This window comes from Nesoenas mayeri (genome assembly GCF_963082525.1).
Source record: "Nesoenas mayeri genome assembly, chromosome: 36".
In the NCBI taxonomy this organism is placed as follows: Eukaryota; Metazoa; Chordata; class Aves; order Columbiformes; family Columbidae; genus Nesoenas; species Nesoenas mayeri.
The window spans coordinates 302,401-329,130 of record NC_137577.1 but is presented as its reverse complement, the minus strand read 5'-3'; the positions used below and the strand labels follow the sequence as shown (position 1 = coordinate 329,130).

General features: G+C 50.9%; 1 protein-coding gene across 1 annotated transcript; it reads left to right on the top strand.

Moving 5' to 3' along the window:
- Nucleotides 1–939: 939 nt before the first annotated feature.
- On the top strand, nt 940–25,700 carry LOC308051305 (scavenger receptor cysteine-rich domain-containing protein DMBT1-like; the record flags this gene model as incomplete). The annotated part of the gene is made up of 11 exons (XM_080361673.1): nt 940–1,360; nt 5,696–6,109; nt 7,446–7,751; nt 8,721–9,050; nt 10,068–10,397; nt 11,868–11,987; nt 18,146–18,475; nt 20,455–20,784; nt 23,059–23,388; nt 24,034–24,357; nt 25,363–25,700. 11 exons carry the CDS (start codon nt 940–942, stop codon nt 25,698–25,700), a joined length of 3,573 nt encoding a protein of 1,190 aa, XP_080217799.1.
- Nucleotides 25,701–26,730: the final 1,030 nt, after the last annotated feature.

Below are 26,730 nucleotides of genomic sequence, written 5' to 3'. Positions count from 1 at the left end.
GGCGGAGGAGCCTTTGAAGGCTTTGGGGCACTCGGGGCATTTGTAGGGGCGCTCACCCGTGTGGCTGCGCTGGTGATGGGCCAAGCGGGACGACCAGCGGAAGGCTTTCCCGCACTCCCGGCAGGCGTAGGGCTGCTCGGCGCCGGCGCGCGGCACAACCGGAGCCGCCGCCGTGGTGGTTCCTGCCATGGTCGCGGTCCTATAGGGGGGGACACAATTGGGGGGTGAGCAAAGGGTGACGCCCCCCATGATGTGTCAGTAGGGACCGGCCCGGCCACGTGTAGCAGCTCAGGAGGTGGGGGCGTGGCTTAGAGGGGGCGTGGCCTCGTCGGCTATTGGGCAGTTGGCGCCTTGGGAGGGCTGAGGGGGCGTGGCCTGGCTGGAGGGGCGTGGCCAAGCCGGCTAGTGGAATTAGCGCCTTGGGAGCGCTGAGGGGGCGTGGCCTGGGTGCCAGGGGCGTGGCCTGGCTGTGAGGGGCGTGGCCTTGCCGGCTATTGGACAACTAGAGCCTTAATAGCACTGAGGGGGCGTGCCCAGGCTGGAGGGGCGTGGCCTCGCTGGCCAGTGGACTTAGCGCCTTGGTAGAGCTGAGGGGGCGTGGCCTTTGGTTCGAGGGGCGTGGCCTCGTCGGCTATTGGACAGTTGTTGGCACCTTGGCAGCGCTGAGGGGGCGGGGCCTGGGTGCTGGGGGCGTGGCCTCGCTGGCTAGTGGACTTAGCGCCCTGGTAGGGCTGAGGGGGCGTGGCCTGGATGGGGGGCGTGTCCTCGCCAGCTATTGGACAACTAGAGCTTTGGTAGCACTGAGAGGGCGTGGCCAGGCTGGAGGGGCGTGTCCTCGCCAGCTATTGGACAGTTGGCGCCTTGGCAGCGCTTGGGGGCGTGGTCTGGGTGATGATCCCCTTCATGCCACGCCCCCACCACCCTCAAGCCCCGCCCACCATGGGCGTGCTCTCCCCTGCAGGCCCCGCCCCTTCAGCCCCCCCTTTAGGCCACGCCCCCCTCAGCCCGTGCTCTCCCTCCCGCCCCAGGCCCCGCCCCTCGTCCCCTCAAGCCCTCTCCAGGCCCCGCCCCGCGCAGGCGCTGCCGCCACCGACCCGGCCCGGCCCGGCCCCGCCGCCACCGCCCCCCGGTGCCCGCTCACCTGCCGGGAAAGGCCGCGGGGAGGAGACGGGACGAGACGGGACCGGGCGGGACGAAACGGGGCCGGTCCCGCTGCCGCCGCCGCCGCGCAACGACTGGGCCTCTCCAAGCCACGCCCCCCCGCTAAGCCACGCCCCCCGCCGCGCCGCGCGCAGCCGCCGCCCGGCCGCGCGGGGGCTGCTGGGAAATGAAGTCCGCGCCGCCGCCATCTTGGAGCCGGGCAAAGTTGGGGCGGGGGGGGGGATCCCCTTTGTGACCCCCAAAAATGGGGTCGGTGTCACCCCAGGGGGAATAGGAGGGGGCTGGAGGGGGGAGGGGGGTTGGAGGTGGGCGGGGATCCCCTTTGTGACCCCCAAAAATGGGGTCGGTGTCACCCCAGGGGGATTAGGGGGGGCTGGGAGGGGGGAGGAGGGGGGGGGGAATCCCCTTTGTGACCCCCAAAAATGGGGTCGGTGTCACCCCAGGGGGATTTGGGGGGGGCTGAGGGGGGAGGGGGGTTGGGGGGGGGCAGGGATCCCCTTTGTGACCCCCAAAAATGGGGGTCGGTGTCACCCCAGGGGGAATAGGGGGGGGCTGGGGGGGGGAAGGGGAGTTGGGGGGGGTTGATGAGATTGGGGGGGGGTTGGGGGAAGCCCCCAATTATTGCCCCCCCTTTATCCCCCCCCCCCCATTTATTCCGCCATTTGCTCCCCCTTTATTCCCCCCTATTTATTCCCCTCTTTTATTCTCTCCTATATTCCCCCTTTATCTCCCCTTTATCTCCCCCTATTTATTCCCCCCTTTATTCCCCCATCTATCTCCCCATTTATTCTCCCCTATTTATTCCTCCCAAACTTATTCCCCCCCTTTATCCCCCCCATTTATTCCCCCCTTCACTCCCCCTTTTATTCCCCCCTTTATCCCTCCATATTGTTCTCCCCTTTATTTCCCCCCTTTATTCCCCCTTATTATCCCCCCTTTATTTCCCTATATCCCCCCTTTAACCCCCCTTTATCCCCCTCTTTATTCCCCTTTATTATCCCCATTTATTCCCCTTTATCCCCCCTATTTATTCCCCTTTTATTCCCCCTTTTATCCCCCCTTTATTCCCCCTTATTATCCCCCCCTTTATTCCCCACTTTATCCCCCCTTTATTCCCCCTTATTATCCCCCCTTTATTCCTCCTTATCATCCCCCCTTTATTCCTATTTATTTCCCCTTATTATCCCCCCCTTTATTACCCTATATCCCCCCTTTAATCCCCTTTATCCCCCCCTTTATTCCCCCTTATTATCCCCCCTTATTCCTTTATTCCTCCCTTTATTCCCCCCTTTATTCCCCTATTTACTCCCCCCTTTATTCCCCCTTATTATCCCCCCTTTATTCCCCTTTATCCCCCCTTTATTCCCCTTTATCCCCGTATTTATTCCCCCTTATTATCCCCCCTTTATTCCCCTTTATCCCCGTATTTATTCCCCCTTATTATCCTCCCTTTATTCCCCCCCTTAACACCCCCTTTTATACACCCCTTATTCCCCCCTTTATTCCCCCTTATTATCCCCCCTTTATTCCCCTATATCCCCCCTTTATTCCCCTTTATTCCCCCTTATTATCCCCCCCTTTATTCCCCCTATATCCCCCCTTATTCCCCTTTATTATCCCCCCTTTATTCCCCCCTTTAACCCCCCTTTTTTTCCCCCTTTATTCCCCCCATCTATTCCCCCCTTTATCCCCCCCTATTTATTCCCCATTTACTCCCCCCTTTATTCCCCCTTATTATTCCCCCTTATATGTCCCCCCCCTATCTATTCCCCCCTTTATTCCCCCATTTATTCCCTCTATATCCCCCCCTTTATTCCCCTATATCCCCCCCATTTATTCCCCCTTTACCCCCCCTTTATTCCCCTTTATTCCCCTTTATTCCCCCCTTTATCCCCCCATTTATTCCCCTTTATCCCCCCTATTTACCCTTTTTACCCCCAACTCTACAATATCCCCATAAACCTCGTCTGTTCGCCCCCCCATGATGGCGCCTCCCCCACCGCCCTGCGCACCATTTCCAACCCCTTTTTGTGAAGAAATCACCCCAAATTTCCAACCTTGAACCCCCCCCTTGTTCAACCCGAGGCCATTTCCTCCTCCACCCCCAACCTGGGTGGTGCCAAATAACCAAATCACAGCAGGGGGAGGGGACAGACGGACAGACGGACAGACGGACAAGCTGGGGACAAAGCGCAGGACACACAGACGCCAACCCCACCGCCATGGGGCTCTGGGGACGTTGTCACCTCCTTGTCCTCATGGTGACAGTTTGTGGTGAGTGGAAATCAAACGGCACCGGGTTGGGGTGGGGGGGTGGGGGGAGGTTGGAAATTTGGGGTGATTTCCTCACAAAAAGGGGGTTTGGATGTCGGAACAGGGTGCAAATGGGGGTGGTGGAGTTGCCTGAATCACCTCAGCGATCAAAATGGCGCCAAAATCACCTCAGGGATCAAAATGGCGCCAGAATCACCTCAGGGACAAAATGGCGCCAGAATCACCTCAGGGATAAAAATGGCGCCAGAATCACCTCGGAGTCAAAATGGCGCCAGAATCACCTCAGGGACAAAATTGCGCCAAAATCACCTCAGGGTCAAAATGGCGCCAGAATCACCTCAGGATCAAAATGGCGCCAGAATCACCTCAGGCTCAAAATGGCGCCAGAATCACCTCAGGGATCAAAATGGCGCCAGAATCACCTCAGGCTCAAAATGGCGCCAGAATCACCTCAGGGATCAAAATGGCGCCAAAATCACCTCAGGGATCAAAATGGCGCCAGAATCACCTCAGGCTCAAAATGGCGCCAGAATCACCTCAGGGACAAAATTGCGCCAAAATCACCTCAGGGATCAAAATGGCGCCAGAATCACCTCAGGGACAAAATGGCGCCAGAATCACCTCAGGGATCAAAATGGTGTCAAAATCACCTCAGAGTCAAAATGGCGCCAGAATCACCTCAGGGGTCAAAATGGCACCTGAATCACCTCAGGGTTCAAAATGGCGCCAGAATCACCTCAGGGTCAAAATGGCCCCAAAATCACCTCAGGGTCAAAATGGCGCCAGAATCACCTCAGGGTCAAAATGGCACCAGAATCACCTCAGGGATCAAAATGGCGCCAGAATCACCTCAGGGATCAAAATGGCGCCAGAATCACCTCAGGGACAAAATGGCGCCTGAATCATCTCAGGGATCAAAATGGTGTCAAAATCACCTCAGAGTCAAAATGGCGCCAGAATCACCTCAGGGGTCAAAATGGCACCTGAATCACCTCAGGGTTCAAAATGGCGCCAGAATCACCTCAGGGTCAAAATGGCCCCAAAATCACCTCAGGGTCAAAATGGCGCCAGAATCACCTCAGGGTCAAAATGGCGCCAAAATCACCTCAGGGACAAAATGGCGCCAGAATCACCTCAGGATCAAAATGACCCCAAAATCACCTCAGGGTCAAAATGGCACCAGAATCACCTCAGGGTCAAAATGGCGCCAAAAACACCTCAGAGTCAAAATGGCCCTAAAATCACCTCAGGGTTCAAAATGGCGCCAGAAACACCTCAGGTTCAAAATGGCCCCAAAATCACCTCAGGGACAAAATGGCGCCAGAACCACCTGAAATGGCCAAAAAATAACCCGAATTTTACGCTGAATTTTAAGTCAATTTTATCAACAAAATCCCAAAAAACACTTTACACACAATTTTTCGCCTCCTGGAAACATTTTGGGCCCCGAACAAACGAAATGTTCTTGTTTGCTGGGGGCAAAAGGGACTTTATGCCATTTTGAAACCACCGGCCAAAGCAAATAAGCCATTTGCCAACCTCAGCGGGATAATTAACCCGCTAACGAGGTTTCCTTCCCCTTCTGCTGATTAATCTCCTTATTAAGTCATCTTGGGAGGCTTTGATCTATAAATCACATCTCCTCTATTTTAGCCCTGAGGTGATTCAGGCGCCATTTTGACCCTGAGGTGATTCAGGCGCCATTTTGACCCTGAGGTGATTCTGGCGCCATTTTGAACCCTGAGGTGATTCAGGCGCCATTTTGTCCCTGAGGTGATTTTGGCGCCATTTTGTCCCTGAGGTGATTTGGCGCCATTTTGAGCCCTGAGGTGATTTTGGGGCTATTTTGAGCCCTGAGGTGATTCTGGCGCCATTTTGATCCCTGAGGTGATTCTGGCGCCATTTTGAGTCCTGAGGTGGTTTTGGCGCCATTTTGACTGCTGAGGTGATTCTGGCGCCATTTTGACCATTAGGTGATTTTGGCGCCATTTTGAGTCCTGAGGTGATTCAGGCGCCATGTTGACCCTGAGGTTATTCTGGCGCCATTTTGATCCCTGAGATGAATCCAACCATTAATTGCCACCAACCCCGAGAACCTCATCAACTCAACCCTCCATTGATGGCGACTCCACCACCACCCTGTGCACCCTGTTCCAACACCCATCAACCCTTTTTGTGAAGAAATCACCCCAAATTTCCCCCGTCACCGCATCTGTGGTTAAGACAAGCGACATGTTTTCACCTCTTGTGTCCCCCGTAGACTCAATCAACCACCCGTTGACCCCGCCGGCCGAGCTCCGCTTGGCCAACGGCCCCAACCGCTGCTCCGGACGAGTCGAGATCCTCCATGATGGCCAATGGGGATCCATCTGCGACGACGAATGGACCTTCCCCAACGCCGCCGTGGTTTGCCGGCAACTACATTGCGGCGCGGCGCTCTTGGCCTACGGCGGCGCTCGTTTCGGCCAAGGATCGGGCCCCATTTGGTTGGACAACGTCCAGTGCGGCGGGGATGAAGACGCCTTGACCGAATGTCGTGCCAGGCCTTGGGGCGTCAACAATTGCGACCACGGCGAGGACGCCGGCGTGACGTGCGCGGGGGACGGCGACGAGAAGTTGGACGAAGGATCTTCTGCTCCGGAGATTGCTGGTGAATCCATGGTTCTGCATCAAGGTTCGCGTGGTAGAAAGTTGGGCGGGTGATCTTGTCGCCGTTGGTGACGCGATGGTGGGTTTTAGTGGTGAAAAGAAGGAGGAAGAGCGATAAGAGGATGGGAGTTGGTGGCCTTTGGGAGAGGAGAATCATGAGATCGATGAGTCGTTTTGGTTGGAAAAGACCTTTAAGATCATTGAGTCCAACCACAACCCAACTGTGTCACTAAATGTCCCCGAGAACCTCATCTGTTCAACCCTCAATGGACGGTGACTCTTCAACCCAATTTGTCCCATAATCATTGAATTATAGAGTCATTTTGGTTGGAAAAGACCTTTAGGATCACCGAGTCCAACCACAACCCAACTGTGTCACTAAATGTCCCTGACAACCTCGTCTGTTCAACCCTCAATGGATGGAGACCCTTCAATGTCCCTTCAACCCAATTTGTCCCATAATCATTGAATTATAGAAACGTTTTGGTTGGAAAAGACCTTGAAGATCATCGAGTCCAACCACAACCCAACTGTGTCACTAAATGTCCCCAAGAACCTCGTCTGCTGAACCCTCCAGTGATGGCGACTCCACCACCGCCCTGGGCAGCCTGTTCCAGCCCTTTTTGGGCAGAAACGACCCCAAATTCCCCATTTCCAACCTCCATTTGTGATGCTGAGGGTGGGGAGAGCCCGGCCCAGGTTGCCCAGAGAGGTGGTGGATGAAGCACCCATGGAAGGTTGTGGAGTCGCCATCACTGGAGGGTGGAATTGATGATCTTCAAGGTCTTTTCCAACCAAAATGATTCTATAATTCAATGACTATGGGACAAATTGGGTTGAAGGGACATTGAAGGGTCACCAACCATTGAGGGTTGAGTTGATGAGGTTCTCATGGACATTTAGTGACACAGTTGGGTTGTGGTTGGACTCAATGATCTTCAAGGTCTTTTCCAACCACAATGAGTCTATAGTTCAACGATTATGGGACAAATTGGGTTGAAGGGACATTGAAGGGTCTCCATCCATTGATGGTTGAACAGACGAGATTCTCGGGGACATTTAGTGACACGGTTGGGTTGTGGTTGGACTTAATGATCTTGAAGGTCTTTTCCAACCAAATTGATTCTGTGATTCAACGATTATCGTACAAATTGGGTTGAAGGGACATTGAAGGGTCTCCAGCCATTGAGGGTTGAACAGACGAGGTTCTTGGGGACATTTAGTGACACAGTTGGGTTGTGGTTGGACTCGATGTTCTTAAAGGTCTTTTCCAACCACAATGAGTCTATAATTCAATGATTATGGGACAAATTGGGTTGAAGGGACATTGAAGGGTCCCTTGTTTTCCGTGTCCTGAGCAGCTCTACGCCTGGAGAACGGCCCCAGCCGCTGCGCCGGCTGTGTGGAGATGCTCCAGCACCATCAATGGGGGACGGTGTGCGACCGCGGTTGGAGCCTCGCCGAGGCGACCGTGGTTTGCCGGCAGCTGGGCTGCGGTCCGGCCGTCTCGGCCCCGCGCGCCGCTCGCTTCGGCCAAGGCTCCGGCTGCATTTGGTTGGAGACCGTCAACTGCACGGGGACGGAAGTGGCTCTCGACCGGTGTCAGACCAGGCCGTGGGGATCCAACGGTTGCGACCACCGGCAGGACGCCGGCGTGGTCTGCTCGGGTCAGACGCGGTCTGGGGGTCCGGGAGGGTGCGGGGTGGGGGGCGGGATCAGCTCCATCGTGTCACGGGGAGCCAGGGACTCTTTGGTCACTGGTGACCCCAAGATCCTTCCAATAGTCATTGTTGACCCCAAGATCCCTCCCATGGTCACTGGTGACCCCAAGTTCTTCCCATCATCACTGTTGACCCCAAGACCCCTCCCATGGTCGCTGGTGACCCCAAGATCCCTCCAATAGTCATTGTTGATCCTAAGATCCCTCCAATAGTCACTGGTGACCCCAAGAGTCTCCCATCATCACTGTTGACCCCAAGACCCCTCCCATGGTCGCTGGTGACCCCAAGACCCCTCCCATGGTCACTGGTGACCCTAAGATCCCTCCAATAGTCATTGTTGACCCCAAGACCCCTCCCATGGTCACTGGTGACCCCAAGATCCCTCCAATAGTCATTGTTGACCCCAAGACTCTCCCATCATCACTGTTGACCCCAGGACCCATCCCATCATCACTGTTGACCCCAAGACCCCTCCCATGGTCACTGGTGACCCCAAGTTCTTCCTATGGTCACTGGTGACCCCAAGATCCCTCCAATAGTCATTGTTGACCCCAAGACTCTCCCATCATCACTGTTGACCCCAAGACCCCTCCCATGGTCACTGGTGACCCCAAGTTCTTCCCATCATCACTGTTGACCCCAAGACCCTTCCCATGGTCACTGTTGACCCCAAGACCCCTCCCATAGACACTGTTGATCCCAAGACTCTCCCATCATCACTGTTGACCCCAAGACCCCTCCCATGGTCACTGTTGACCCCAAGATCCCTCCAATAGTCATTGTTGACCCCACGACTCTCCCATCATCACCATTGACCCCAGGACCACCCCATAGTCCCCATTGACCCCAGAACCGCCCCCAACCGGCCCCGTGGTAGACACTCACCCACGACCACTCCCATTGGACCATTCACAGCCGCCGACACCTCGAACCAACGCCCGTTACGACTGGTCAACGGCTCCAACAGCTGCATGGGCAGAGTCGAGGTCTTTCACGACTACAAGTGGGGCACGGTGTGCGACGACGGCTGGGACCTCCAAGACGCCGCCGTGGTTTGCCGAGAGCTGGGCTGCGGGACGGCGCTGTTGGCGTCGAGTTCGGCGCGTTTCGGGCCGGGATCGGATCCCATCTGGTTGGACGACGTGGATTGCGTGGGGAGCGAGTCCAGCCTCGCCGCGTGCCGGCTGAGCGCCTGGGGGGAACACAACTGCGGCCACAGCGAGGACGCCGGCGTGGTGTGCTCAGGTAACGGCGGTGGGCGCGCCGGGGCGGTTGGTGGCCATCTAAGGTGGGTTTTGATGGGCGCTGGAGCTTCTGGTTCACGCAAAGAAACCACATCCCCAAGAGCCTTGTCTATATGTCTTTGAACGATGAGGTTCTTATGGACGTGGGTTGGTGATGGTGGTGGGTTTTGGTTGGACTCCATGATCTTGAGGTCCATAGAATCACAGAATCATCTTGATCTTGACATTCTCCTCCAACCACAACCTAAATCTAGCACTAAACCACATCCTCATCTATACATCTTTGAACGATGAGGTTCTTATGGACGTGAGTTGGTGATGGTGGTGGGTTATGGTTGGACTCCATGATCTTGAGGTTCATAGAATCACAGAATCATCTCGATCTTGACGTTCTCCTCCAACATAACCTAAATCTAGCACTAAACCACATCCTCATCTATATGTTTTGAACGATGAGGTTCTTATGGATGTGGGTTGGTGATGGTGGTGGGTTATGGTTGGACTCCATGATCTTGAGGGTCGTAGAATCACAGAATCATCTTGATCTTCACGTTCTCCTCCAACCATAACCTAAATCTAGCACTAAACCACATCCTCATCTATATGTTTTGAACGATGAGGTTCTTATGGACGTGGGTTGGTGATGGTGGTGGGTTTTGTTTGGACTCCATGATCTTGAGGTCCATAGAATCACAGAATCATCTTGATCTTGACGTCCTCCTCCAACCACAACCTAAATCTAGCACTAAACCACATCCTCATCTATACGTCTTTGAACAACGAGGTTCTTATGGACGTGGGTTGGTGATGGTGGTGGGTTTTGTTTGGACTCCATGATCTTGAGGTCCATAGAATCACAGAATCATCTTGATCTTGACGTCCTCCTCCAACCACAACCTAAATCTAGCACTAAACCACATCCTCATCTATACGTCTTTGAACAACGAGGTTCTTATGGACGTGGTTGGGTTCCGTTTGGACTCCATGATGCTGAGGGTCTCTCTGCTCCATCCCACAGGTTCCAACCCCTTCTCGGTGCGTGTGACGGGCGGCCCCGGTCCCTGTGCGGGGCGCGTGGAGGTGCTGTACAACGCGACCTGGCACGGGGTGTGCAGCAGCGGCTGGAGCTTGCTGGAAGCCGGGGTGCTGTGCAGGCAACTGGGCTGCGGACCGGCCCAATCCGTACCCTCCGGAGCCCAGTTTGGCGCTGGAGACCACCGGGACTTACTGGAGGGGCTGAGCTGCCGGGGGAGCGAATTGCTGCTGCTGGAGTGTCAGCAGAGAGACATGGCGCCGGGGCCGTGCCGGATCGGTGCGCCGGCCGCCGTGGTGTGCGCTGAGCAGAGAGGTGAGCGCTGGGATCCCCGCCGGGGCCGCAACCTGTGGCCTTTTCATACTTAAACTGGGCCTAGAAGAAAGGAAAGACCTTATGATGGCCTTTTCATACTTAAACTGGGCCTAGAAGAAAGGAAAGACCTTATTATGGCCTTTTCATACTTAAACTGGGCCTAGAAGAAAGGAGAGACCTTATTATGGCCTTTTCATACTTAAACTGGGCCTAGAAGAAAGGAAAGACCTTATTATGGCCTTTTCATACTTAAACTGGGCCTAGAAGAAAGGAAAGACCTTATTATGGCCTTTTCATACTTAAGATGGGCCTAGAAGAAAGGAAAGACCTTATTATGGCCTTTTCATACTTAAACTGGGCCTAGAAGAAAGGAAAGACCTTATTATGGCCTTTTCATACTTAAACTGGGCCTAGAAGAAAGGCCAGACCTTACTGCGGCCTTTCTGTACTTAAAATGGGTCTGTAAGAAAGCAGAGACCTTATGGCCTTTTCATACTTTAAATGGGTCTATGAGAAAGGAAACACCTTATTGTGGCCTTTGCTTATTTAAAATGGGCCTAGAAGAAAGGCCAGACCTTACTGCAGCCTTTCTGTACTTAAGATGGGCCTAGAAGAAAGGAAAGACATTATTATGGCCTTTGCTTGCTTAAACTGGGCCTAGAAGAAAGGAAAGACCTTATTATGGCCTTTTCATACTTAAACTGGGCCTAGAAGAAAGGAAAGACCTTATTATGGCCTTTTCATACTTAAACTGGGCCTAGAAGAAAGGAAAGACCTTATTATGGCCTTTTCATACTTAAGATGGGCCTAGAAGAAAGGAAAGACCTTATTATGGCCTTTTCATACTTAAACTGGGCCTAGAAGGAAGGAAAGACCTTATTATGGCCTTTTCATACTTAAACTGGGCCAAGAAGAAAGGCCAGACCTTACTGCGGCCTTTCTGTACTTAAGATGGGCCTAGAAGAAAGGAAAGACATTATTATGGCCTTTGCTTGCTTAAACTGGGCCTAGAAGAAAGGAAAGACTTTATTGTGGCCTTTGCTTGCTTAAACTGGGCCTAGAAGAAAGGCCAGACCTTACTGCGGCCTTACAGGGCCGATAAGAAAGATGGTGCCAGACCTATTGGTAAGACCTGTGGCGATAGGACAAGGGGTGATGGTTTTAAACTAAAAGAGGGGAGATTTAGGCTGGACATGGAGAGATTGTTGCCCATGAGGCTGGTGAGAGCCCGGCCCAGGTTGCCCGGAGATGTGGTGGATGAAGCACCCATGGAAACACCCAACGTCCCATTGGACGGCGCTCTGAGCACCCTGAGCTGGGTGAAGATGTCCCTGCTTGTTGAGCTCGGACTAAATGACCTTTAAACTCCCCTTGCGACCCTAAATATTCTCCGATTCCATTGGAGAAGGATGAGAAGCGCTGAGATGTTGAGCATCCAACCAACGCCAACGTTCTCCCCTCTTCCCGCAGAGCTCGTGGCATCCTGCTCGGTGCTGGAGGGTCTCCTCGGCGCGGCCGCCGCGCTCTGCGGGACCCTCTTGATCCTGTACGTGTGGACGAGGTGCGGAAGACGCGCCGGACGCTCCCGAGGTACGAACGGGACGCGGATGGGTCCCCCCAACTCGGGGTGGGGGGTTCCCCATCCATCCGTCGCCTTGTTGCTTCGTCTTGCAGACAAAGCGCTCGGAAAGAAGATGGAGGACGCTGGGACTTCACCTGAGGCTTAAGCGACCGCGTTCCTGGTGGTGAAGGACACCAAGAAACCACGTTTGGTGGAGCCAGAAGAGCGGAGCGGCCGCTGAAATGGTCAGCAGAGGGGACCCCGTGTAGCCCGGAGCCACCAACTCTTGCACAAGGTCCCAGTTCCTCCACATGGCACCACAAAGTCCCTCAATCTCCACCACAAAGTCCTTCAATCTCCACCACAAAGTCCCTCAATCTCCACCGCAAAGTCTCTCAATCTCCACCACAAACTCATCAATCTCCACCACAAAGTCCTTCGATCTCCACCACAAAGTCCCTCAATCTCCACCACAAAGTCCCTCAATCTCCACCTCAAAGTCCCTCAATCTCCACCACAAAGTCCTTCAATCTCCACCTCAAAGTCCCTCAATCTCCACCTCAAAGTCCCTCAATCTCCACTTCAAAGTCCCTCAGTCTCCACCTCAAAGTCCATTGGTCTCCACCACAAAATCCATTGATCTCCACCACAAAGTCCCTCAATCTCCACCTCAAAGTCCCTCAATCTCCACCTCAAACTCCCTCAATCTCCACCACAATGTCCCTCAATCTCCAAGATCTTCTCAGAATAACCCACCTCTGGTCTTCTCAACATCCCGACCTGCACCAACTCTTCTTATTCCCAGTATAACCAGTATAATCCTCTTTTCCTATACTGGAACAGGCTGAATGAACAGGTTGGATGAACCACCCAACCTCCCATTGGACGCGTCTCTGAGCACCCTGAGCTGGGTCAAGATGTCCCTGCTCGTTGGGGTCGAGCTCAATGACCCTTCAATGTCCCTTCAACCCAATTTGTCCCATAATCGTTGAATTATAGAATCATTTGGCTTGGAAAAGACCTTTGGGATCATCGAGTCCAACCACAACCCAACTGTGTCACAACCGTGTCTGGAGCATCTTTTGGATGGTGAAAGGCTGAGGGGTGTTGAGCTGGAGAAGAGAAGCTGAGAGGGATGTGATCATGGGATCGATATCTCGGGGTGGGTGGCAAAGGGTGGACCAGTGGTGCCCAAGGGCAGGATGAGGCCCAGACTGAAATACAATGAGGAGAAACGCAACGAGTCACATCCCGGATCCCAACGCTCTTCATGTCTCACCTCCCGCCTTCCTGTCCCAGCCAGCGGCCCAAAGTTGGGACCAGTTTGAGTTGGGACCAGTTTGAGTTGGGACCAGTTTGAGTTGGGACCAGTTTGGGTCTTGCTCCTAAGAGGAGCAAGATTTCGATGATTCGATGATTCGACGATTCGATCTTTCGATGATTCGATATTTCGATGATTCAATGATTCAATCTTTCAATGATTCAATATTTCGATGATTTGGTGTTTCAATGATTTGATGATTCAATCTTTCAATGATTCGACATTTCGATGATTTGATCTTCCAATGATTCCATGATTTGATGATTCGATGTTTTGATGATTCAATGATTTGATGTTTCGATGATTCATTCTTTCGATGATTTGATGATTCGATGATTCAATCTTTCGATGATTCAGTGATTCAATGATTTGATGTTTTGATGATTCGATGATTTGATGATTCGATGATTCGATCTTTCAATGATTCGATAATTTGATATTTCAATGATTCGATATTTCAATGATTCGATGTTTCAATGATTTGATGATTTGATATTTCGATGATTCAATGATTCGCTCTTTCAATGATTCAATGATTTGATGATTCGATATTACAATGATTCGATGATTCAATGATTCAATGATTTGACCTTTTGATGATTCGATATTTCGATGATTCGATATTTCAATGATTCAATGATTCGATGATTCAATGATTTGATCTTTCAATGATTCAATGATTCAATATTTCGATGATTCAATGATTCGATGATTCAATGATTCGATGATTCGATATTTCGATGATTCAATGATTTGATGATTCGATATTTCGATGATTCGATATTTCAATGATTCGATGATTCGATATTTTGATGATTCGATATTTCGATGATTCGATATTTCGATGATTCAATATTTCGATGATTCAATATTTTGATGATTCAATGATTCGATGATTCAATATTTCGATGATTCAATGATTCAATATTTCGATGATTCAATGATTCAGTATTTTGATGAATCAATATTTTGATGATTCAATGATTCGATGATACAATATTTCGATGATTCGATATTTCAATGCTTCAATAATTCAACATTTCAATGATTCCATCTTTCAATATTCCGACAATTCCACATTCCCCGGGGGATCAAACCCCAAACTCCAAGCACCAGAATGGCCGTAGGGCCACGATTGCCCCGTGGGCCACGATTTCCCCATCGGGCCGCGACGCTCGGCGGCGTTTGCCGACATCTCTTTGCTCCCGGTTTGTTTGTTTGCAAAGAGGAGGAACAAAGTCCTCGGCCTCACTGATCTCAACAGTCGCTTTTCCCCGCCGCTCGGCTTTTTATGAGTTTTGACTCGTTTCCAGCCCAATTTTAACCTTATTTCTTGTGTCTTTGTTTCTTATGCTCCCTTTTTCTACCTTTTTGTGTTCAGCCCGATCTCTACATTGAACCATCGAATCGTTTGCGTTGGAAAAGACATTTAAGATCATCAAGTCCAACCACAACCCAACTGTGTCACTAAAATGTCCCCAAGAACCTCGTCTGCTCAACCCTCAATGGTTGGTGACTCTTCAATGTCCCTTCAACCCAATTTGTCCCATAATCATTGAATTATAGACTCATTTGGGTTGGAAAAGACCTTTAAGATCATCAAGTCCAACCACAACCCAACTGTATCACTAAATGTCCCCAAGAACCTCATCTGCTCAACCCTCAATGGTTGGTGACCCTTCAATGTCCCTTCAACCCAATTTGTCCCATAATCATTAAATCACAGAATCATTTTGGTTGGAAAAGACCTTTAAGATCATCAAGTCCAACCACAACCCAACTGTGGCACTAAAATGTCCCAAAGAACCTCATGTGTTCAACCCTCAATGGTTGGTGACCCTTCAATGTCCCTTCAACCCAATTTGTCCCATAATCATTGAATTATAGAATCATTTTGGTTGGAAAAGACCTTTAAGATCATCAAGTCCAACCACAACCCAACTGTGGCACTAAAATGTCCCCAAGAACCTCGTCTGCTCAACCCTCAATGGTTGGTGACTCTTCAATGTCCCTTCAACCCAATTTGTCCCATAATCATTGAATTATAGACTCATTTGGGTTGGAAAAGACCTTTAAGATCATCAAGTCCAACCACAACCCAACTGTATCACTAAATGTCCCCAAGAACCTCATCTGCTCAACCCTCAATGGTTGGTGACCCTTCAATGTCCCTTCAACCCAATTTGTCCCATAATCATTAAATCACAGAATCATTTTGGTTGGAAAAGACCTTTAAGATCATCAAGTCCAACCACAACCCAACTGTGGCACTAAAATGTCCCCAAGAACCTCATGTGTTCAACCCTCAATGGTTGGTGACCCTTCAATGTCCCTTCAACCCAATTTGTCCCATAATCATTGAATTATAGAATCATTTTGGTTGGAAAAGACCTTTAAGATCATCAAGTCCAACCACAACCCAACTGTGGCACTAAAATGTCCCCAAGAACCTCGTCTGCTCAACCCTCAATGGTTGGTGACTCTTCAATGTCCCTTCAACCCAATTTGTCCCATAATCATTGAATTATAGACTCATTTGGGTTGGAAAAGACCTTTAAGATCATCAAGTCCAACCACAACCCAACTGTGTCACTAAAATGTCCCCAAGAACCTCGTCTGCTCAACCCTCAATGGTTGGTGACCCTTCAATGTCCCTTCAACCCAATTTGTCCCATAATCATTGAATTATAGACTCATTTGGGTTGGAAAAGACCTTTAAGATCATCAAGTCCAACCACAACCCAACTGTGTCACTAAAATACCCCTTGACAACCTCATATGTTCAACCCTACAAGAATGGCGACTCCACCACCGCCCTGGGGTGTTGCAACACCCGACAATTGGCCTTTTTGTGAAGAAATCACCCCAAATTTCCAACCTCAACGTCTCATTTCCCCTCATCTTGTTGCTTGGGAGAAAAGACCAACCCCATCCACGCGAATCGAGTCCAATGGTGTCGCCGCACCACCCAAAATTCACACCGCGACGCATCCTCGAAGCGACGGGAGATAACGAAGCCAACGTAGCGCTAATTGCTCATCAAAGGATCGATTGATCTCCTTCATATCGATCGTCTTGTACCAACACCCGGCGGCGGCCGCGGGGGCAACAACCCCAGCGTCGCGGGGGTGTTGTTTGCTCTGTGTTTTCCGGGAACAACCGTTGTGCAACACCGAGAGCGTCACAACCTGGTGGAGCTTCAAGAGGAGGTGACACCCCCAACCTGGGGGTGGAGGAAGAGGAGGGTTCGGCACAAGAAACAACAGCGGGACGCGGCGAATCAGCCGGCGGGTCCCGCAAGGACATGGGGACGTCGGGGGGTGTCCGTCAGTCGTCCAGATGTCAACCCATGCGATTCGGGGTCGTGAGTGTGGGGACTGTTCTCATCATGGTGTGTTTTTGGGGTGAGTGGGTTCTTCAACTGAATGGTAGGGTGAAATGAGGCCGACAGTTGCGGCGGGGGGGGTTAGGTGGGGAATTTGGGGTGATTTTGTCACAAAAAGGGGTGTTGGGTGTTGGAATGGGGTGCACAGGGTGGTGGGGGAGTCGGCATCAATGGAGGGTTGAGGTGATGAGGTTCTTAGGGACATTTGGTGACACAGTTGGGTTGTGGTTGGACTTGATGGTCTTAAAGGTCTTTTACAACCACAATGAGTCTATAATTCAATGATTATGGGACAAATTGGGTTGAAGGGACATTGAAGGGTCTCCAACCATTGAGGGTTGAACAGACGAGGTTCTTGAGGACATTTAGTGACGCAGTTGGGTTGTGGTTGGGCCTATGGTAGCAAGACTAGGCCTAAAGTAGCAAGACTAGGCCTAACGTAGCAAGACTAGGCCTCATGTAGCAAGAGTAGGCCTAAAGTAGCAAGACTAGGCCTCATATAGCAAGCGTAGGCCTAACATAGCAAGACTAGGCCTCATGTAGCAAGACTAGGCCTAAAGTAGCAAGCCTAAAGTAGGAAGACTGGGCCTAATGTAGCAAGACCAGGCCTAAAGTAGCAAGACCAGGCCTAAAGTAGCAAGACTAGGCCTAATGTAGCAAGACTAGGCCTCATGTAGCAAGACTAGGCATAAAGTAGCAAGACAAGGCCTAAGGTAGCAAGACAAGGCCTAATGTAGCAAGACTAGGCCTAAAGTAGCAAGAGTAGGCCTAAAGTAGCAAGACTAGGGCTAATGTAGCAAGACTAGGCCTCATGTAGCGAGACCAGGCCTCATGTAGCATGACTAGGCCTAGCGTAGCAAGACTAGGCCTAAAGTAGCAAGACAAGGCCTAACATAGCAAGACTAGGCCTAACATAGCAAGACTAGGCCTCATGTAGCAAGACTAGGCCTCATGTAGCAAGAGTAGGCATAAAGTAGCAAGACTAGGCCTCATGTAGCAAGACAAGGCCTAAAGTAGCAAGACTTGGCCTAAAGTAGCAAGAGTAGGCATAAAGTAGCAAGACTAGGCCTCATGTAGCAAGACAAGGCCTAAAGTAGCAAGACTTGGCCTAAAGTAGCAAGAGTAGGCTTCATGTAGCAAGACTAGGCATAAAGTAGCAAGACTAGGCCTAATGTAGCAAGACAAGGCCTAAGGTAGCAAGACTAAGCCTAATGTAGAAAGACTAGGCCTAACTTAGCAAGAGTAGGCCTAACGTAGCAAGACTAGGCCTCATGTAGTGAGACCAGGCCTCAAGTAGCAAGAGCAGGCCTAAAGTAGCAAGACTAGGCCTAAACTAGCAAGCCTAATGTAGGAAGACTGGGCCTCATGTAGCAAGACAAGGCCTAACGTACCAAGACCAGGCCTCATGTAGCAAGACTAGGCCTAAAGTATCAATCCTAATCCTAACGATCTCCCCGATCTCCTGTTTCTCTCACCCGCAGGCGCCTCGTCGTCCGTCCCGTCCGACGTCCGTCTGTCCGGTGGCCCCGGTCGCTGCGCGGGGCGCGTGGAGCTGCTGCGCAACGGGACGTGGGGGACGGTGTGCGACGACGGGTGGGGCCCGGCCGAGGGCCGCGTGGTTTGCCGGCGTTTGGGCTGCGGGACGTTGGTGTCGGTGGCGCCGGGAACGCGCTACGGCCAAGGGACGGGCCCCATCTGGTTAGACGAGCTTAACTGCACCGGCGACGAGTTAGACCTGTGGGATTGTCCCGCGCGGCCGTGGGGGCAGCACAACTGTCACCATGTTGAAGACGCCGCCGTGGAGTGCTCGGGTAGGCTGGGGCGGCGGGATGGAGGGGAAGTGGCTCTTAGGCCTGGTTTTAAAGGGGTTAAGCTGAGGAGGGTGGAGTTGTTTTGGTTGGAAGAAGCGATGGTGCTGCTGGAAATGGGGTTCAGCGTTAAACTCGGTGCTAAACCGCGTCTAAATGACTTTAAAGGGCTGCGGGGAAGGTATAGGCCTGGTTTTGCTGCGTTAGGCCTGGGTTTGCTGCGTTAGGCCTGGGTTTGCTGCGTTAGGCCTGGGTTTGCTGCGTTAGGCTTGATATTGCTACATGAGGCCTCTTCTTGCGACACTAGGGCTAGTCTTGCTACTTTAGGCCTAGTCTTGCTACTTTAGGCCTAGTCTTGCTACATTAGACCTAGTCTTGCTACATTAGACCTAGTCTTGCTACTTTAGGCCTAGTCTTGCTACTTTAGGCCTAGTCTTGCTACTTTAGGCCTTTTCTTGCCACATTAGGCTCAGTCTTGTTACATTAGGCCTGATCTTGCTACATTAGGCGCAGTCTTGCTACATTAGGCCCGGTCTTGCTACACTAGGCCTAGTCTTGCTACATGAGGCCTGGTCTTGCTACATTAGGCTCAGTTTTGTTACATTAGGCCTAGTCTTGCTACATGAGGCCTAGTCTTGCTACACTAGGCCTAGTCTTGCTACATTAGGCCCAGTCTTGCTACACTGGGCCTAGTCTTGCTACATTAGGCCTGATCTTGCTACATGAGGCCTGGTCTTGCTACATTAGGCCTTTTCTTGCCACATTAGGCTCAGTCTTGTTACATTAGGCCTGATCTTGCTACATTAGGCCTATTCTTGCTACATTAGGCCTAATTCTTGCTACATTAGGCCTAGTCTTACTAATTTAGCCCTAGTCTTGCTACATTAGACCTAGTCTTGCTACGTTAGGCCTATTCTTCCTGCACTAGGCCCAGTCTTGCTACTTTAGGCCTAGTCTTGCTACCTTAGGCTCAGTCTTGCTACATGAGGCCTGGTCTTGCTACATTAGGCCTTTTCTTGCCACATTAGGCTCAGTCTTGTTACATTAGGCCTATTCTTGCTACATTAGGCGTGGTCTTGCTACATGAGGCCTGGTCTTGCTACATTAGGCTCAGTTTTGTTACATGAGGCCTAGTCTTGCTACACTAGGCCTAGTCTTGCTACATTAGGCCTAGTCTTGCTACATTAGGCTCAGTCTTGCTACATTAGGCCTCTTCTTGCTACATTAGGCTTAGTTTTGTTACATGAGGCCTAGTCTTGCTACATTAGGCCTAGTCTTGCTACACTAGGCCTACTCTTGCTACATTAGGCCTCTTCTTGCTACATTAGGCTCAGTCTTGTTACATTAGGCCTAGTCTTGCTACATGAGGCCTAGTCTTGCTATATGAGGCCTAGTCCTGCTACATGAGGCCTAATCTTGTTACATTAGGCCTAGTCTTGCTACACTAGACCTAGTCTTGCTACACGAGACCTAGTCTTGCTACACTAGGCCTAGTCTTGCTATATGGCACCTAGTCCTGCTACACGAGGCCTAATCTTGTTACATTAGGCCTTGTCTTGCTATATTAGGCCTAGTCTTTCTACATCAGGCACAGTCTTGTTACATGAGGCCTAGTCTTGCCACACTAGACCTAGTCTTGCTACATGAGGCCTAGTCTTGCTACACGAAGCCTAGTCTTGCTACGCGCGGCCTACTCTTGCTACACTAGACCTAGTCTTGCTACACTAGACCTAGTCTTGCAACATGAGGCCTATTCTTCCTACACTAGGCCGAGTCTTGCTACATGAGGCCTAGTCTTCCTACCCTAGGCCTAGCCTTGCTATATTAGGCCCAGTCTTGCTACATTAGTCCTAGTCCTACAACATTATTCCCACTCTCGCTCCATCACACCCGCACGGTTCTAACACATCTTTGTTCTTCTCACCCCCCGCGTGTCCTTTCCTCACCGTCCCCCCCCATATTTTGGGGTCACCCCCACCCAGACTCCAACATCAGCGCCCTGGGGACCCTCCAGCTGCTCAACGGCCCCGACCGCTGCGCCGGGAGGGTGGAGGTTCTCCATAACCATATGTGGGGGACGGTGTGCGACGACGGTTGGGACATGGCGGACGCCGCCGTGGTTTGCCGGCAGTTGGGCTGCGGGACGGCCGTGGCGGCCACCGGAGGGGCTCGTTTCGGGAGGGGACACGACCCCATTTGGTTGGACGAGGTGAACTGCACGGGCACCGAGGAGACGTTGTTGGATTGTCGGAGCAACGCGTGGGGGAACAACAACTGCTACCACGGGGAGGACGCCGGGGTGATTTGTTCGGGTGAGTCGCCAAAGGGTGGAAAGTGGGGGGAATGTGGGGTTCAAAATGGCGCCTGAATCACATCAAGGTCAAAATGGCGCCTGAATCACGTCATGGTTCAAAATGGCGCCTGAATCACCTCAGGGTTCAAAATGGCGCCAGAATCACCTCAGGGTCAAAATGGCGCCTGAATCACCTCAGGATCAAAATGGCACCAGAATCACCTCAGGGTCAAAATGGCGCCTGAATCACCTCAGGGACAAAATGGCGCCTGAATCACATCATGGTTCAAAATGGCACCTGAATCACCTCAGGGTCAAAATGGCGCCTGAATCACATCATGGTTCAAAATGGCGCCTGAATCACCTCAGGGTCAAAATGGCGCCAGAATCACCTCAGGGCTCAAAATGGCGCCAAATCACCTCAGGGTCAAAATGGCGCCAGAATCACCTCAGGGCTCAAAATGGCGCCTGAATCACCTCAAGGACAAAATGGCGCCAGAATCACCTCAGGGCTCAAAATGGCGCCAGAATCACCTCAGGGCTCAAAATGGCGCCAAAATCACCTCAGGGCTCAAAATGGTGCCTGAATCACATCAGGGTCAAAATGGCACCAGAATCACCTCAGGGATCAAAATGGCGCCTGAATCACCTCAGAGTCAAAATGGCGCCAGAATCACCTCAGGGCTCAAAATGGCGCCAGAATCACCTCAGGGATCAAAATGGCGTCTGAATCACATCATGGTTCAAAATGGCACCTGAATCACCTCAGGGTCATAATGGCGCCTGAATCACCTCAGGGCTCAAAATGGCGCCAAATCACCTCAAAGTCAAAATGGCGCCAAAATCACCTCAGGGCTCAAAATGGCGCCAGAATCACCTCAGGGATCAAAATGGCGCCTGAATCACCTCAGGGTCAAAATGGCGCCAGAATCACCTCAGGGTCAAAATGGCGCCTGAATCACATCATGGTTCAAAATGGCGCCTGAATCACCTCAGGGTCAAAATGGCGCCTGAATCACATCATGGTTCAAAATGGCACCTGAGTCACCTCAGGGTCAAAATGGCGCCTGAATCACCTCAGGGCTCAAAATGGCGCCAAATCACCTCAAAGTCAAAATGGCGCCAAATCACCTCAGGGTCAAAATGGCGCCAGAATCACCTCAGGGCTCAAAATGGCGCCTGAATCACCTCAAGGACAAAATGGCGCCAAAATCACCTCAGGGCTCAAAACGGCGCCTGAATCACCTCAGGGCTCAAAATGGTGCCAGAATCACCTCAGGGTCAAAATGGCGCCTGAATCACCTCAGGGCTCAAAATGGCGCCTGAATCACATCAGGGTCAAAATGGCGCCAGAATCACCTCAGGGTCAAAATGGCGCCTGAATCACCTCAAGGGTCAAAATGGCATCACTGGGGGCACCGAGATCACCTCAAAACACAGCTGGTCTCCCATCCAAGCACTGACCGGGCCCGACCCTGCTTAGCTTCCCAGGCCAGGCATTCTCAGGGTGCTATGGCTGTGTATATATATACATATGGTCTCCCATCCAAGCACTGACCTGACCCGACCCTGCTTAGCTTCCCAGATCAGACGAGATGGGGCATTCTCAGGGTGCTATGGCTGTGTATATATGTATATATATATATATATATGGTCTCTCATCCAAGCACCGACCGGGCCCGACCCTGCTTAGCTTCCCAGATCAGACGAGATGGGGCGTTCTCAGGGTGCTATGGCTGTGTATATATGTATATATATATATGGTCTCCCATCCAAGCAGTAACTGGGCCTGACTCTGCTTAGCTTCCCAGATCAGGCATTCTCAGGGTGCTATGGCTGTGTGTATATATATATATATATGGTCTCCCATCCAAGCACTGACCGAGCGCAACCCTGCTTAGCTTCCCAGATCAGATGGGGCGTTCTCAGGGTGCTATGGCTGCATACATATATATATATATATGTGTATATATATATATGGTCTCCCATCCAACCACCGACCGGGCCCGACCCTGCTTAGCTTCCCAGGTCAGGCATTCTCAGGGTGCTATGGCTGTGTATATATATGGTCTCCCATCCAAGCACCGACCGGGCCCGACCCTGCTTAGCTTCCCAGATCAGATGAGACCTGTCATTATATATATATATACATATATATGTTCCCCAAGTATATCCTGATAGTATCTGAACTAACCCCTTATTTCAAGGGCAGAGCAGAGGGGCAAAAGAACCTCTCTCTACATAACCATCACAAGCGGCCGCGTCTCACCTTCGTGTTTCTTCTCCCCGGCAGCTTCGGGCATGTCCGCGTCCCTGGACCTGCGCTTGGCCAACGGCTCCACGCGCTGCGCCGGCCGCGTGGAGGTGCTGCACGACGGCTCTTGGTCCTCCCTTTGTGACGAGGGTTGGGGCCTCGCCGAGGCGCGGGTGGTTTGCCGGCAGCTGGGCTGCGGAACGGTGGCCTCGGCGCGCGCGGGGCGGCGATTCGGGCCGGGGAGCGGCGGGACGTGGCCGAACGGCGTGAGGTGCGTGGGCACCGAGGCGGCGCTGTCGGCGTGCGAGGTGGAGCGGCGGGGAGAACGCGCGTGTCGCCGCGGGATGGAGGTCGGCGTGGTGTGCTCGGGTGAGGCTGCGTGGAGGTGTCGCTGCTCGTTGGGGTCGGGTTAATGACACTTCGATGTCCCTTCAACCCAATTTGTCCCATAATCATTGAATTATAGACTCATTGTGGTTGGAAAGACCTTCGAGATCATCGAGTCCAACCACAACCCAACTGCAAACTAAATGTCCCCAAGAACCTCATCAATTCAACCCACCAGTGATCAAGTCCAACCACAACCCAACTATAAAATGTCCATGAGAACCCCATCTGATCAACCCTCAATGGTTGGAGACCCTTCAATGTCCCTTCAACCCAATTTGTCCCATAATCATTGAATTATAGAATCATTTTGGTTGGAAAAGACCCTCAAGGTCATTGAGTCCAACCACAACCCAACTCTAAAACGTCCCTGAGAACCTCGTGTGTTCAGCCCTCAATGGTTGGAGACCCTTCAATGTCCCTTCAACCCAATTTGTCCCATAATCATCGAATTATAGACTCATTTTGGTTGGAAAAGACCATGAAGATCATCGAATCCAACCACAACCCAACTGCGTCACCAAATGTCCCCAAGACCCTCGTCTACACTTGGCTCAACACTCCACAACCTGAGAAGCCACCAGAGATGTTCTCCTCACCCTTTCTAAGTTCTCCTACCTCTTGTAGGTAATTCGGACGGCAAAGAAATCCGCTTGATGGACTCCGGCAACCGCTGCGCCGGGAGGGTCGAGATCTTCCACGACAGGCGCTGGGGGACGGTGTGCGACGACGGTTGGGACCTGGTGGACGCCGACGTCGTGTGTCGGCAGCTGGATTGCGGTCGAGCGTTGGCGGCGCCCCGTGGGGCTCAATTCGGCCGCGGCGTCGGCGTCATCTGGATGGATGACGCCAATTGCACCGGGACGGAGGCGGCGTTGTCCGCGTGTTGGGCCCGTCCGTGGGGCAGCAATAATTGTTACCACGGGGAGGACGCCGCGGTGGTTTGTTCCGGTGAGAACGCAGCTTGGGGAAGTGGGATTGGGGACGTTCCCCATGGGGAGATGGGGGTTCCATGGGGTGACCGCTCTTCCAACCCCTAAGTGAATATTGCGACGTGATCGTGAAGGTTTTTTAGACCTTCTGGAACTCTCCGGGTCCAACAAATGGAGATTAAATGGGGGATTTGGGGTGATTTCTTCTCCAAAGGGTTGTTGGGTGGTGGAAAAGGGTGGTGGACTTTCCATCAATGGAGGGTTGAATAGATGAGGTTCTTGGGGACATTTGGTGACACAGTTGGGTTGTGGTTGGACTTGATGATCTTCAAGGTCTTTTCCAACCCAAATTATTCTATTATTCAATGAATATGGGACAAATTGGGTTGAAGGGACATTGAAGGGTCTCCATCCATTGATGGTTGAACACACAAGGTTCTTGGGGACATTTAGTGACACAGTTGGGTTGTGGTTGGACTTGATGACCTTGTGGGTCTTCTCCAACCCAAATGATTCTATAATTCAATGATTATGGGACAAATTGGGTTGAAGGGACATTGAAGGGTCTCCATCCATCGAGGGTTGAACAGATGAGGTTCTTGGGGACATTTAGTGACACAGTTGGGTTGTGGTTGGACTCGATGATCTTCAAGGTGTTTTCCAACCACAATGATTCTATAATTCAATGATTATGGGACAAATTGGGTTGAAGGGACATTGAAGGGTCTCCATCCATTGAGGGTTGAATTGATGAGGTTCTTGGGGACATTTAGTGACACAGTTGGGTTGTGGTTGGACTCAATGATCTTGAAGGTCTTTTCCAACCAAAATGATTCTATAATTCAATGATTATGGGACAAATTGGGTTGAAGGGACATTGAAGGGTCTCCATCCATTGAGGGTTGAATTGATGAGGTTCTTGGGGACATTTTAGTGACACAGTTGGGTTGTGGTTGGACTCGATGATCTTAAATGTCTTTCCCAACCCAAATATATGCCCGATTCCACCATTCTGTGTTCACAGACTCGATCCTCCCCGAGCCGTCTCACCTCCGGTTGGCAAACGGTTCTCACCGCTGCGTCGGTAGAGTCGAGGTTCTTCACCAGGACGAGTGGGGAAGCATCTGCGCCCACGGTTGGGATGAGAGGGACGCCGAGGTCGTTTGCCGGCAATTGGGCTGCGGGACGGCACTACCGGCGTCCCATGGGAAGGATTTCGGCGCCGGACCCTCCCGAGTCTGGTTGGCCAACGTGGATTGCCAGGGGACGGAGATGGACCTTATGGAATGTCCGGCGAGCCCATGGGGGGAGAGCGGCTGCGCCCACGGGGAACGCGCCACCGTGGTCTGCTCGGGTGGGTGATGATTTGATGATTCGATGATTCGATGTTTCGATGATTCGATGATTTGACGATTCGATGACGCGATGATTTGATGATCCAATGATTTGATGATTTGATGTTTCAATGATTCGATGATCTGATGATTTGATGTTTCAATTATTTGATGATTCGACGATTTGACGATTTGATGATTTGATGTTTCAATGATTTGATGATTCGACGATTTGATGATTTGATGTTTCAATGATTTGATGATTCGACGATTTGATGATTTGATGTTTCAATGATTTGATGATTCGATGTTTTGATGATTTGATGATTTGATGTTTCGATGATTTGATGATTCGATGATTCGATGATTTGATTATTCAATGATTTGATGATTCAATGATTTGATGATTCAATGATTTGATAATTCAAGGATTCAATTATTTGATGATTTGACAATTTGATGATTCTATGATTCAATTATTCAATGATTTGACGATTCAATGATTCGATGATTAAATGATTTGATGATTAAATGATTCGATGACTTGATAATTTGATTTGTTGTTTCAATGATTCGATGTTTCGATAATTCAATGATTTGATGATTCAATGATTTGATGATTCGATGTTTTGATGATTCGATGATTGAATGATTCAATGATTTGATGTTTCAATGATTCGACAAGTCAATGATTTGGTGATTCAATGATTTGATGACTCGATGATTCAATGATTCAATTATTTGATGATTCGATGATTTGATGATTCAATGACTTGATGATTCTATGGTTCAATGATTTGATGATTCGATGATTCAATGATTTGATTATTCAATAATTTGATGATTCGGTAATTTGATGATTTGATAATTTGATGATTCGATAATTTGATGATTCGATGATTCAATGATTCGATGACTCAGTGATTCGATGATTCGATAATTTGATGATTCGATGATTCAATGATTCGATGACTCAATGATTCGATGATTCGATAATTTGATGATTCGATGATTCAATGATTCGATGACTCAATGATTCGATGATTCGATAATTTGAT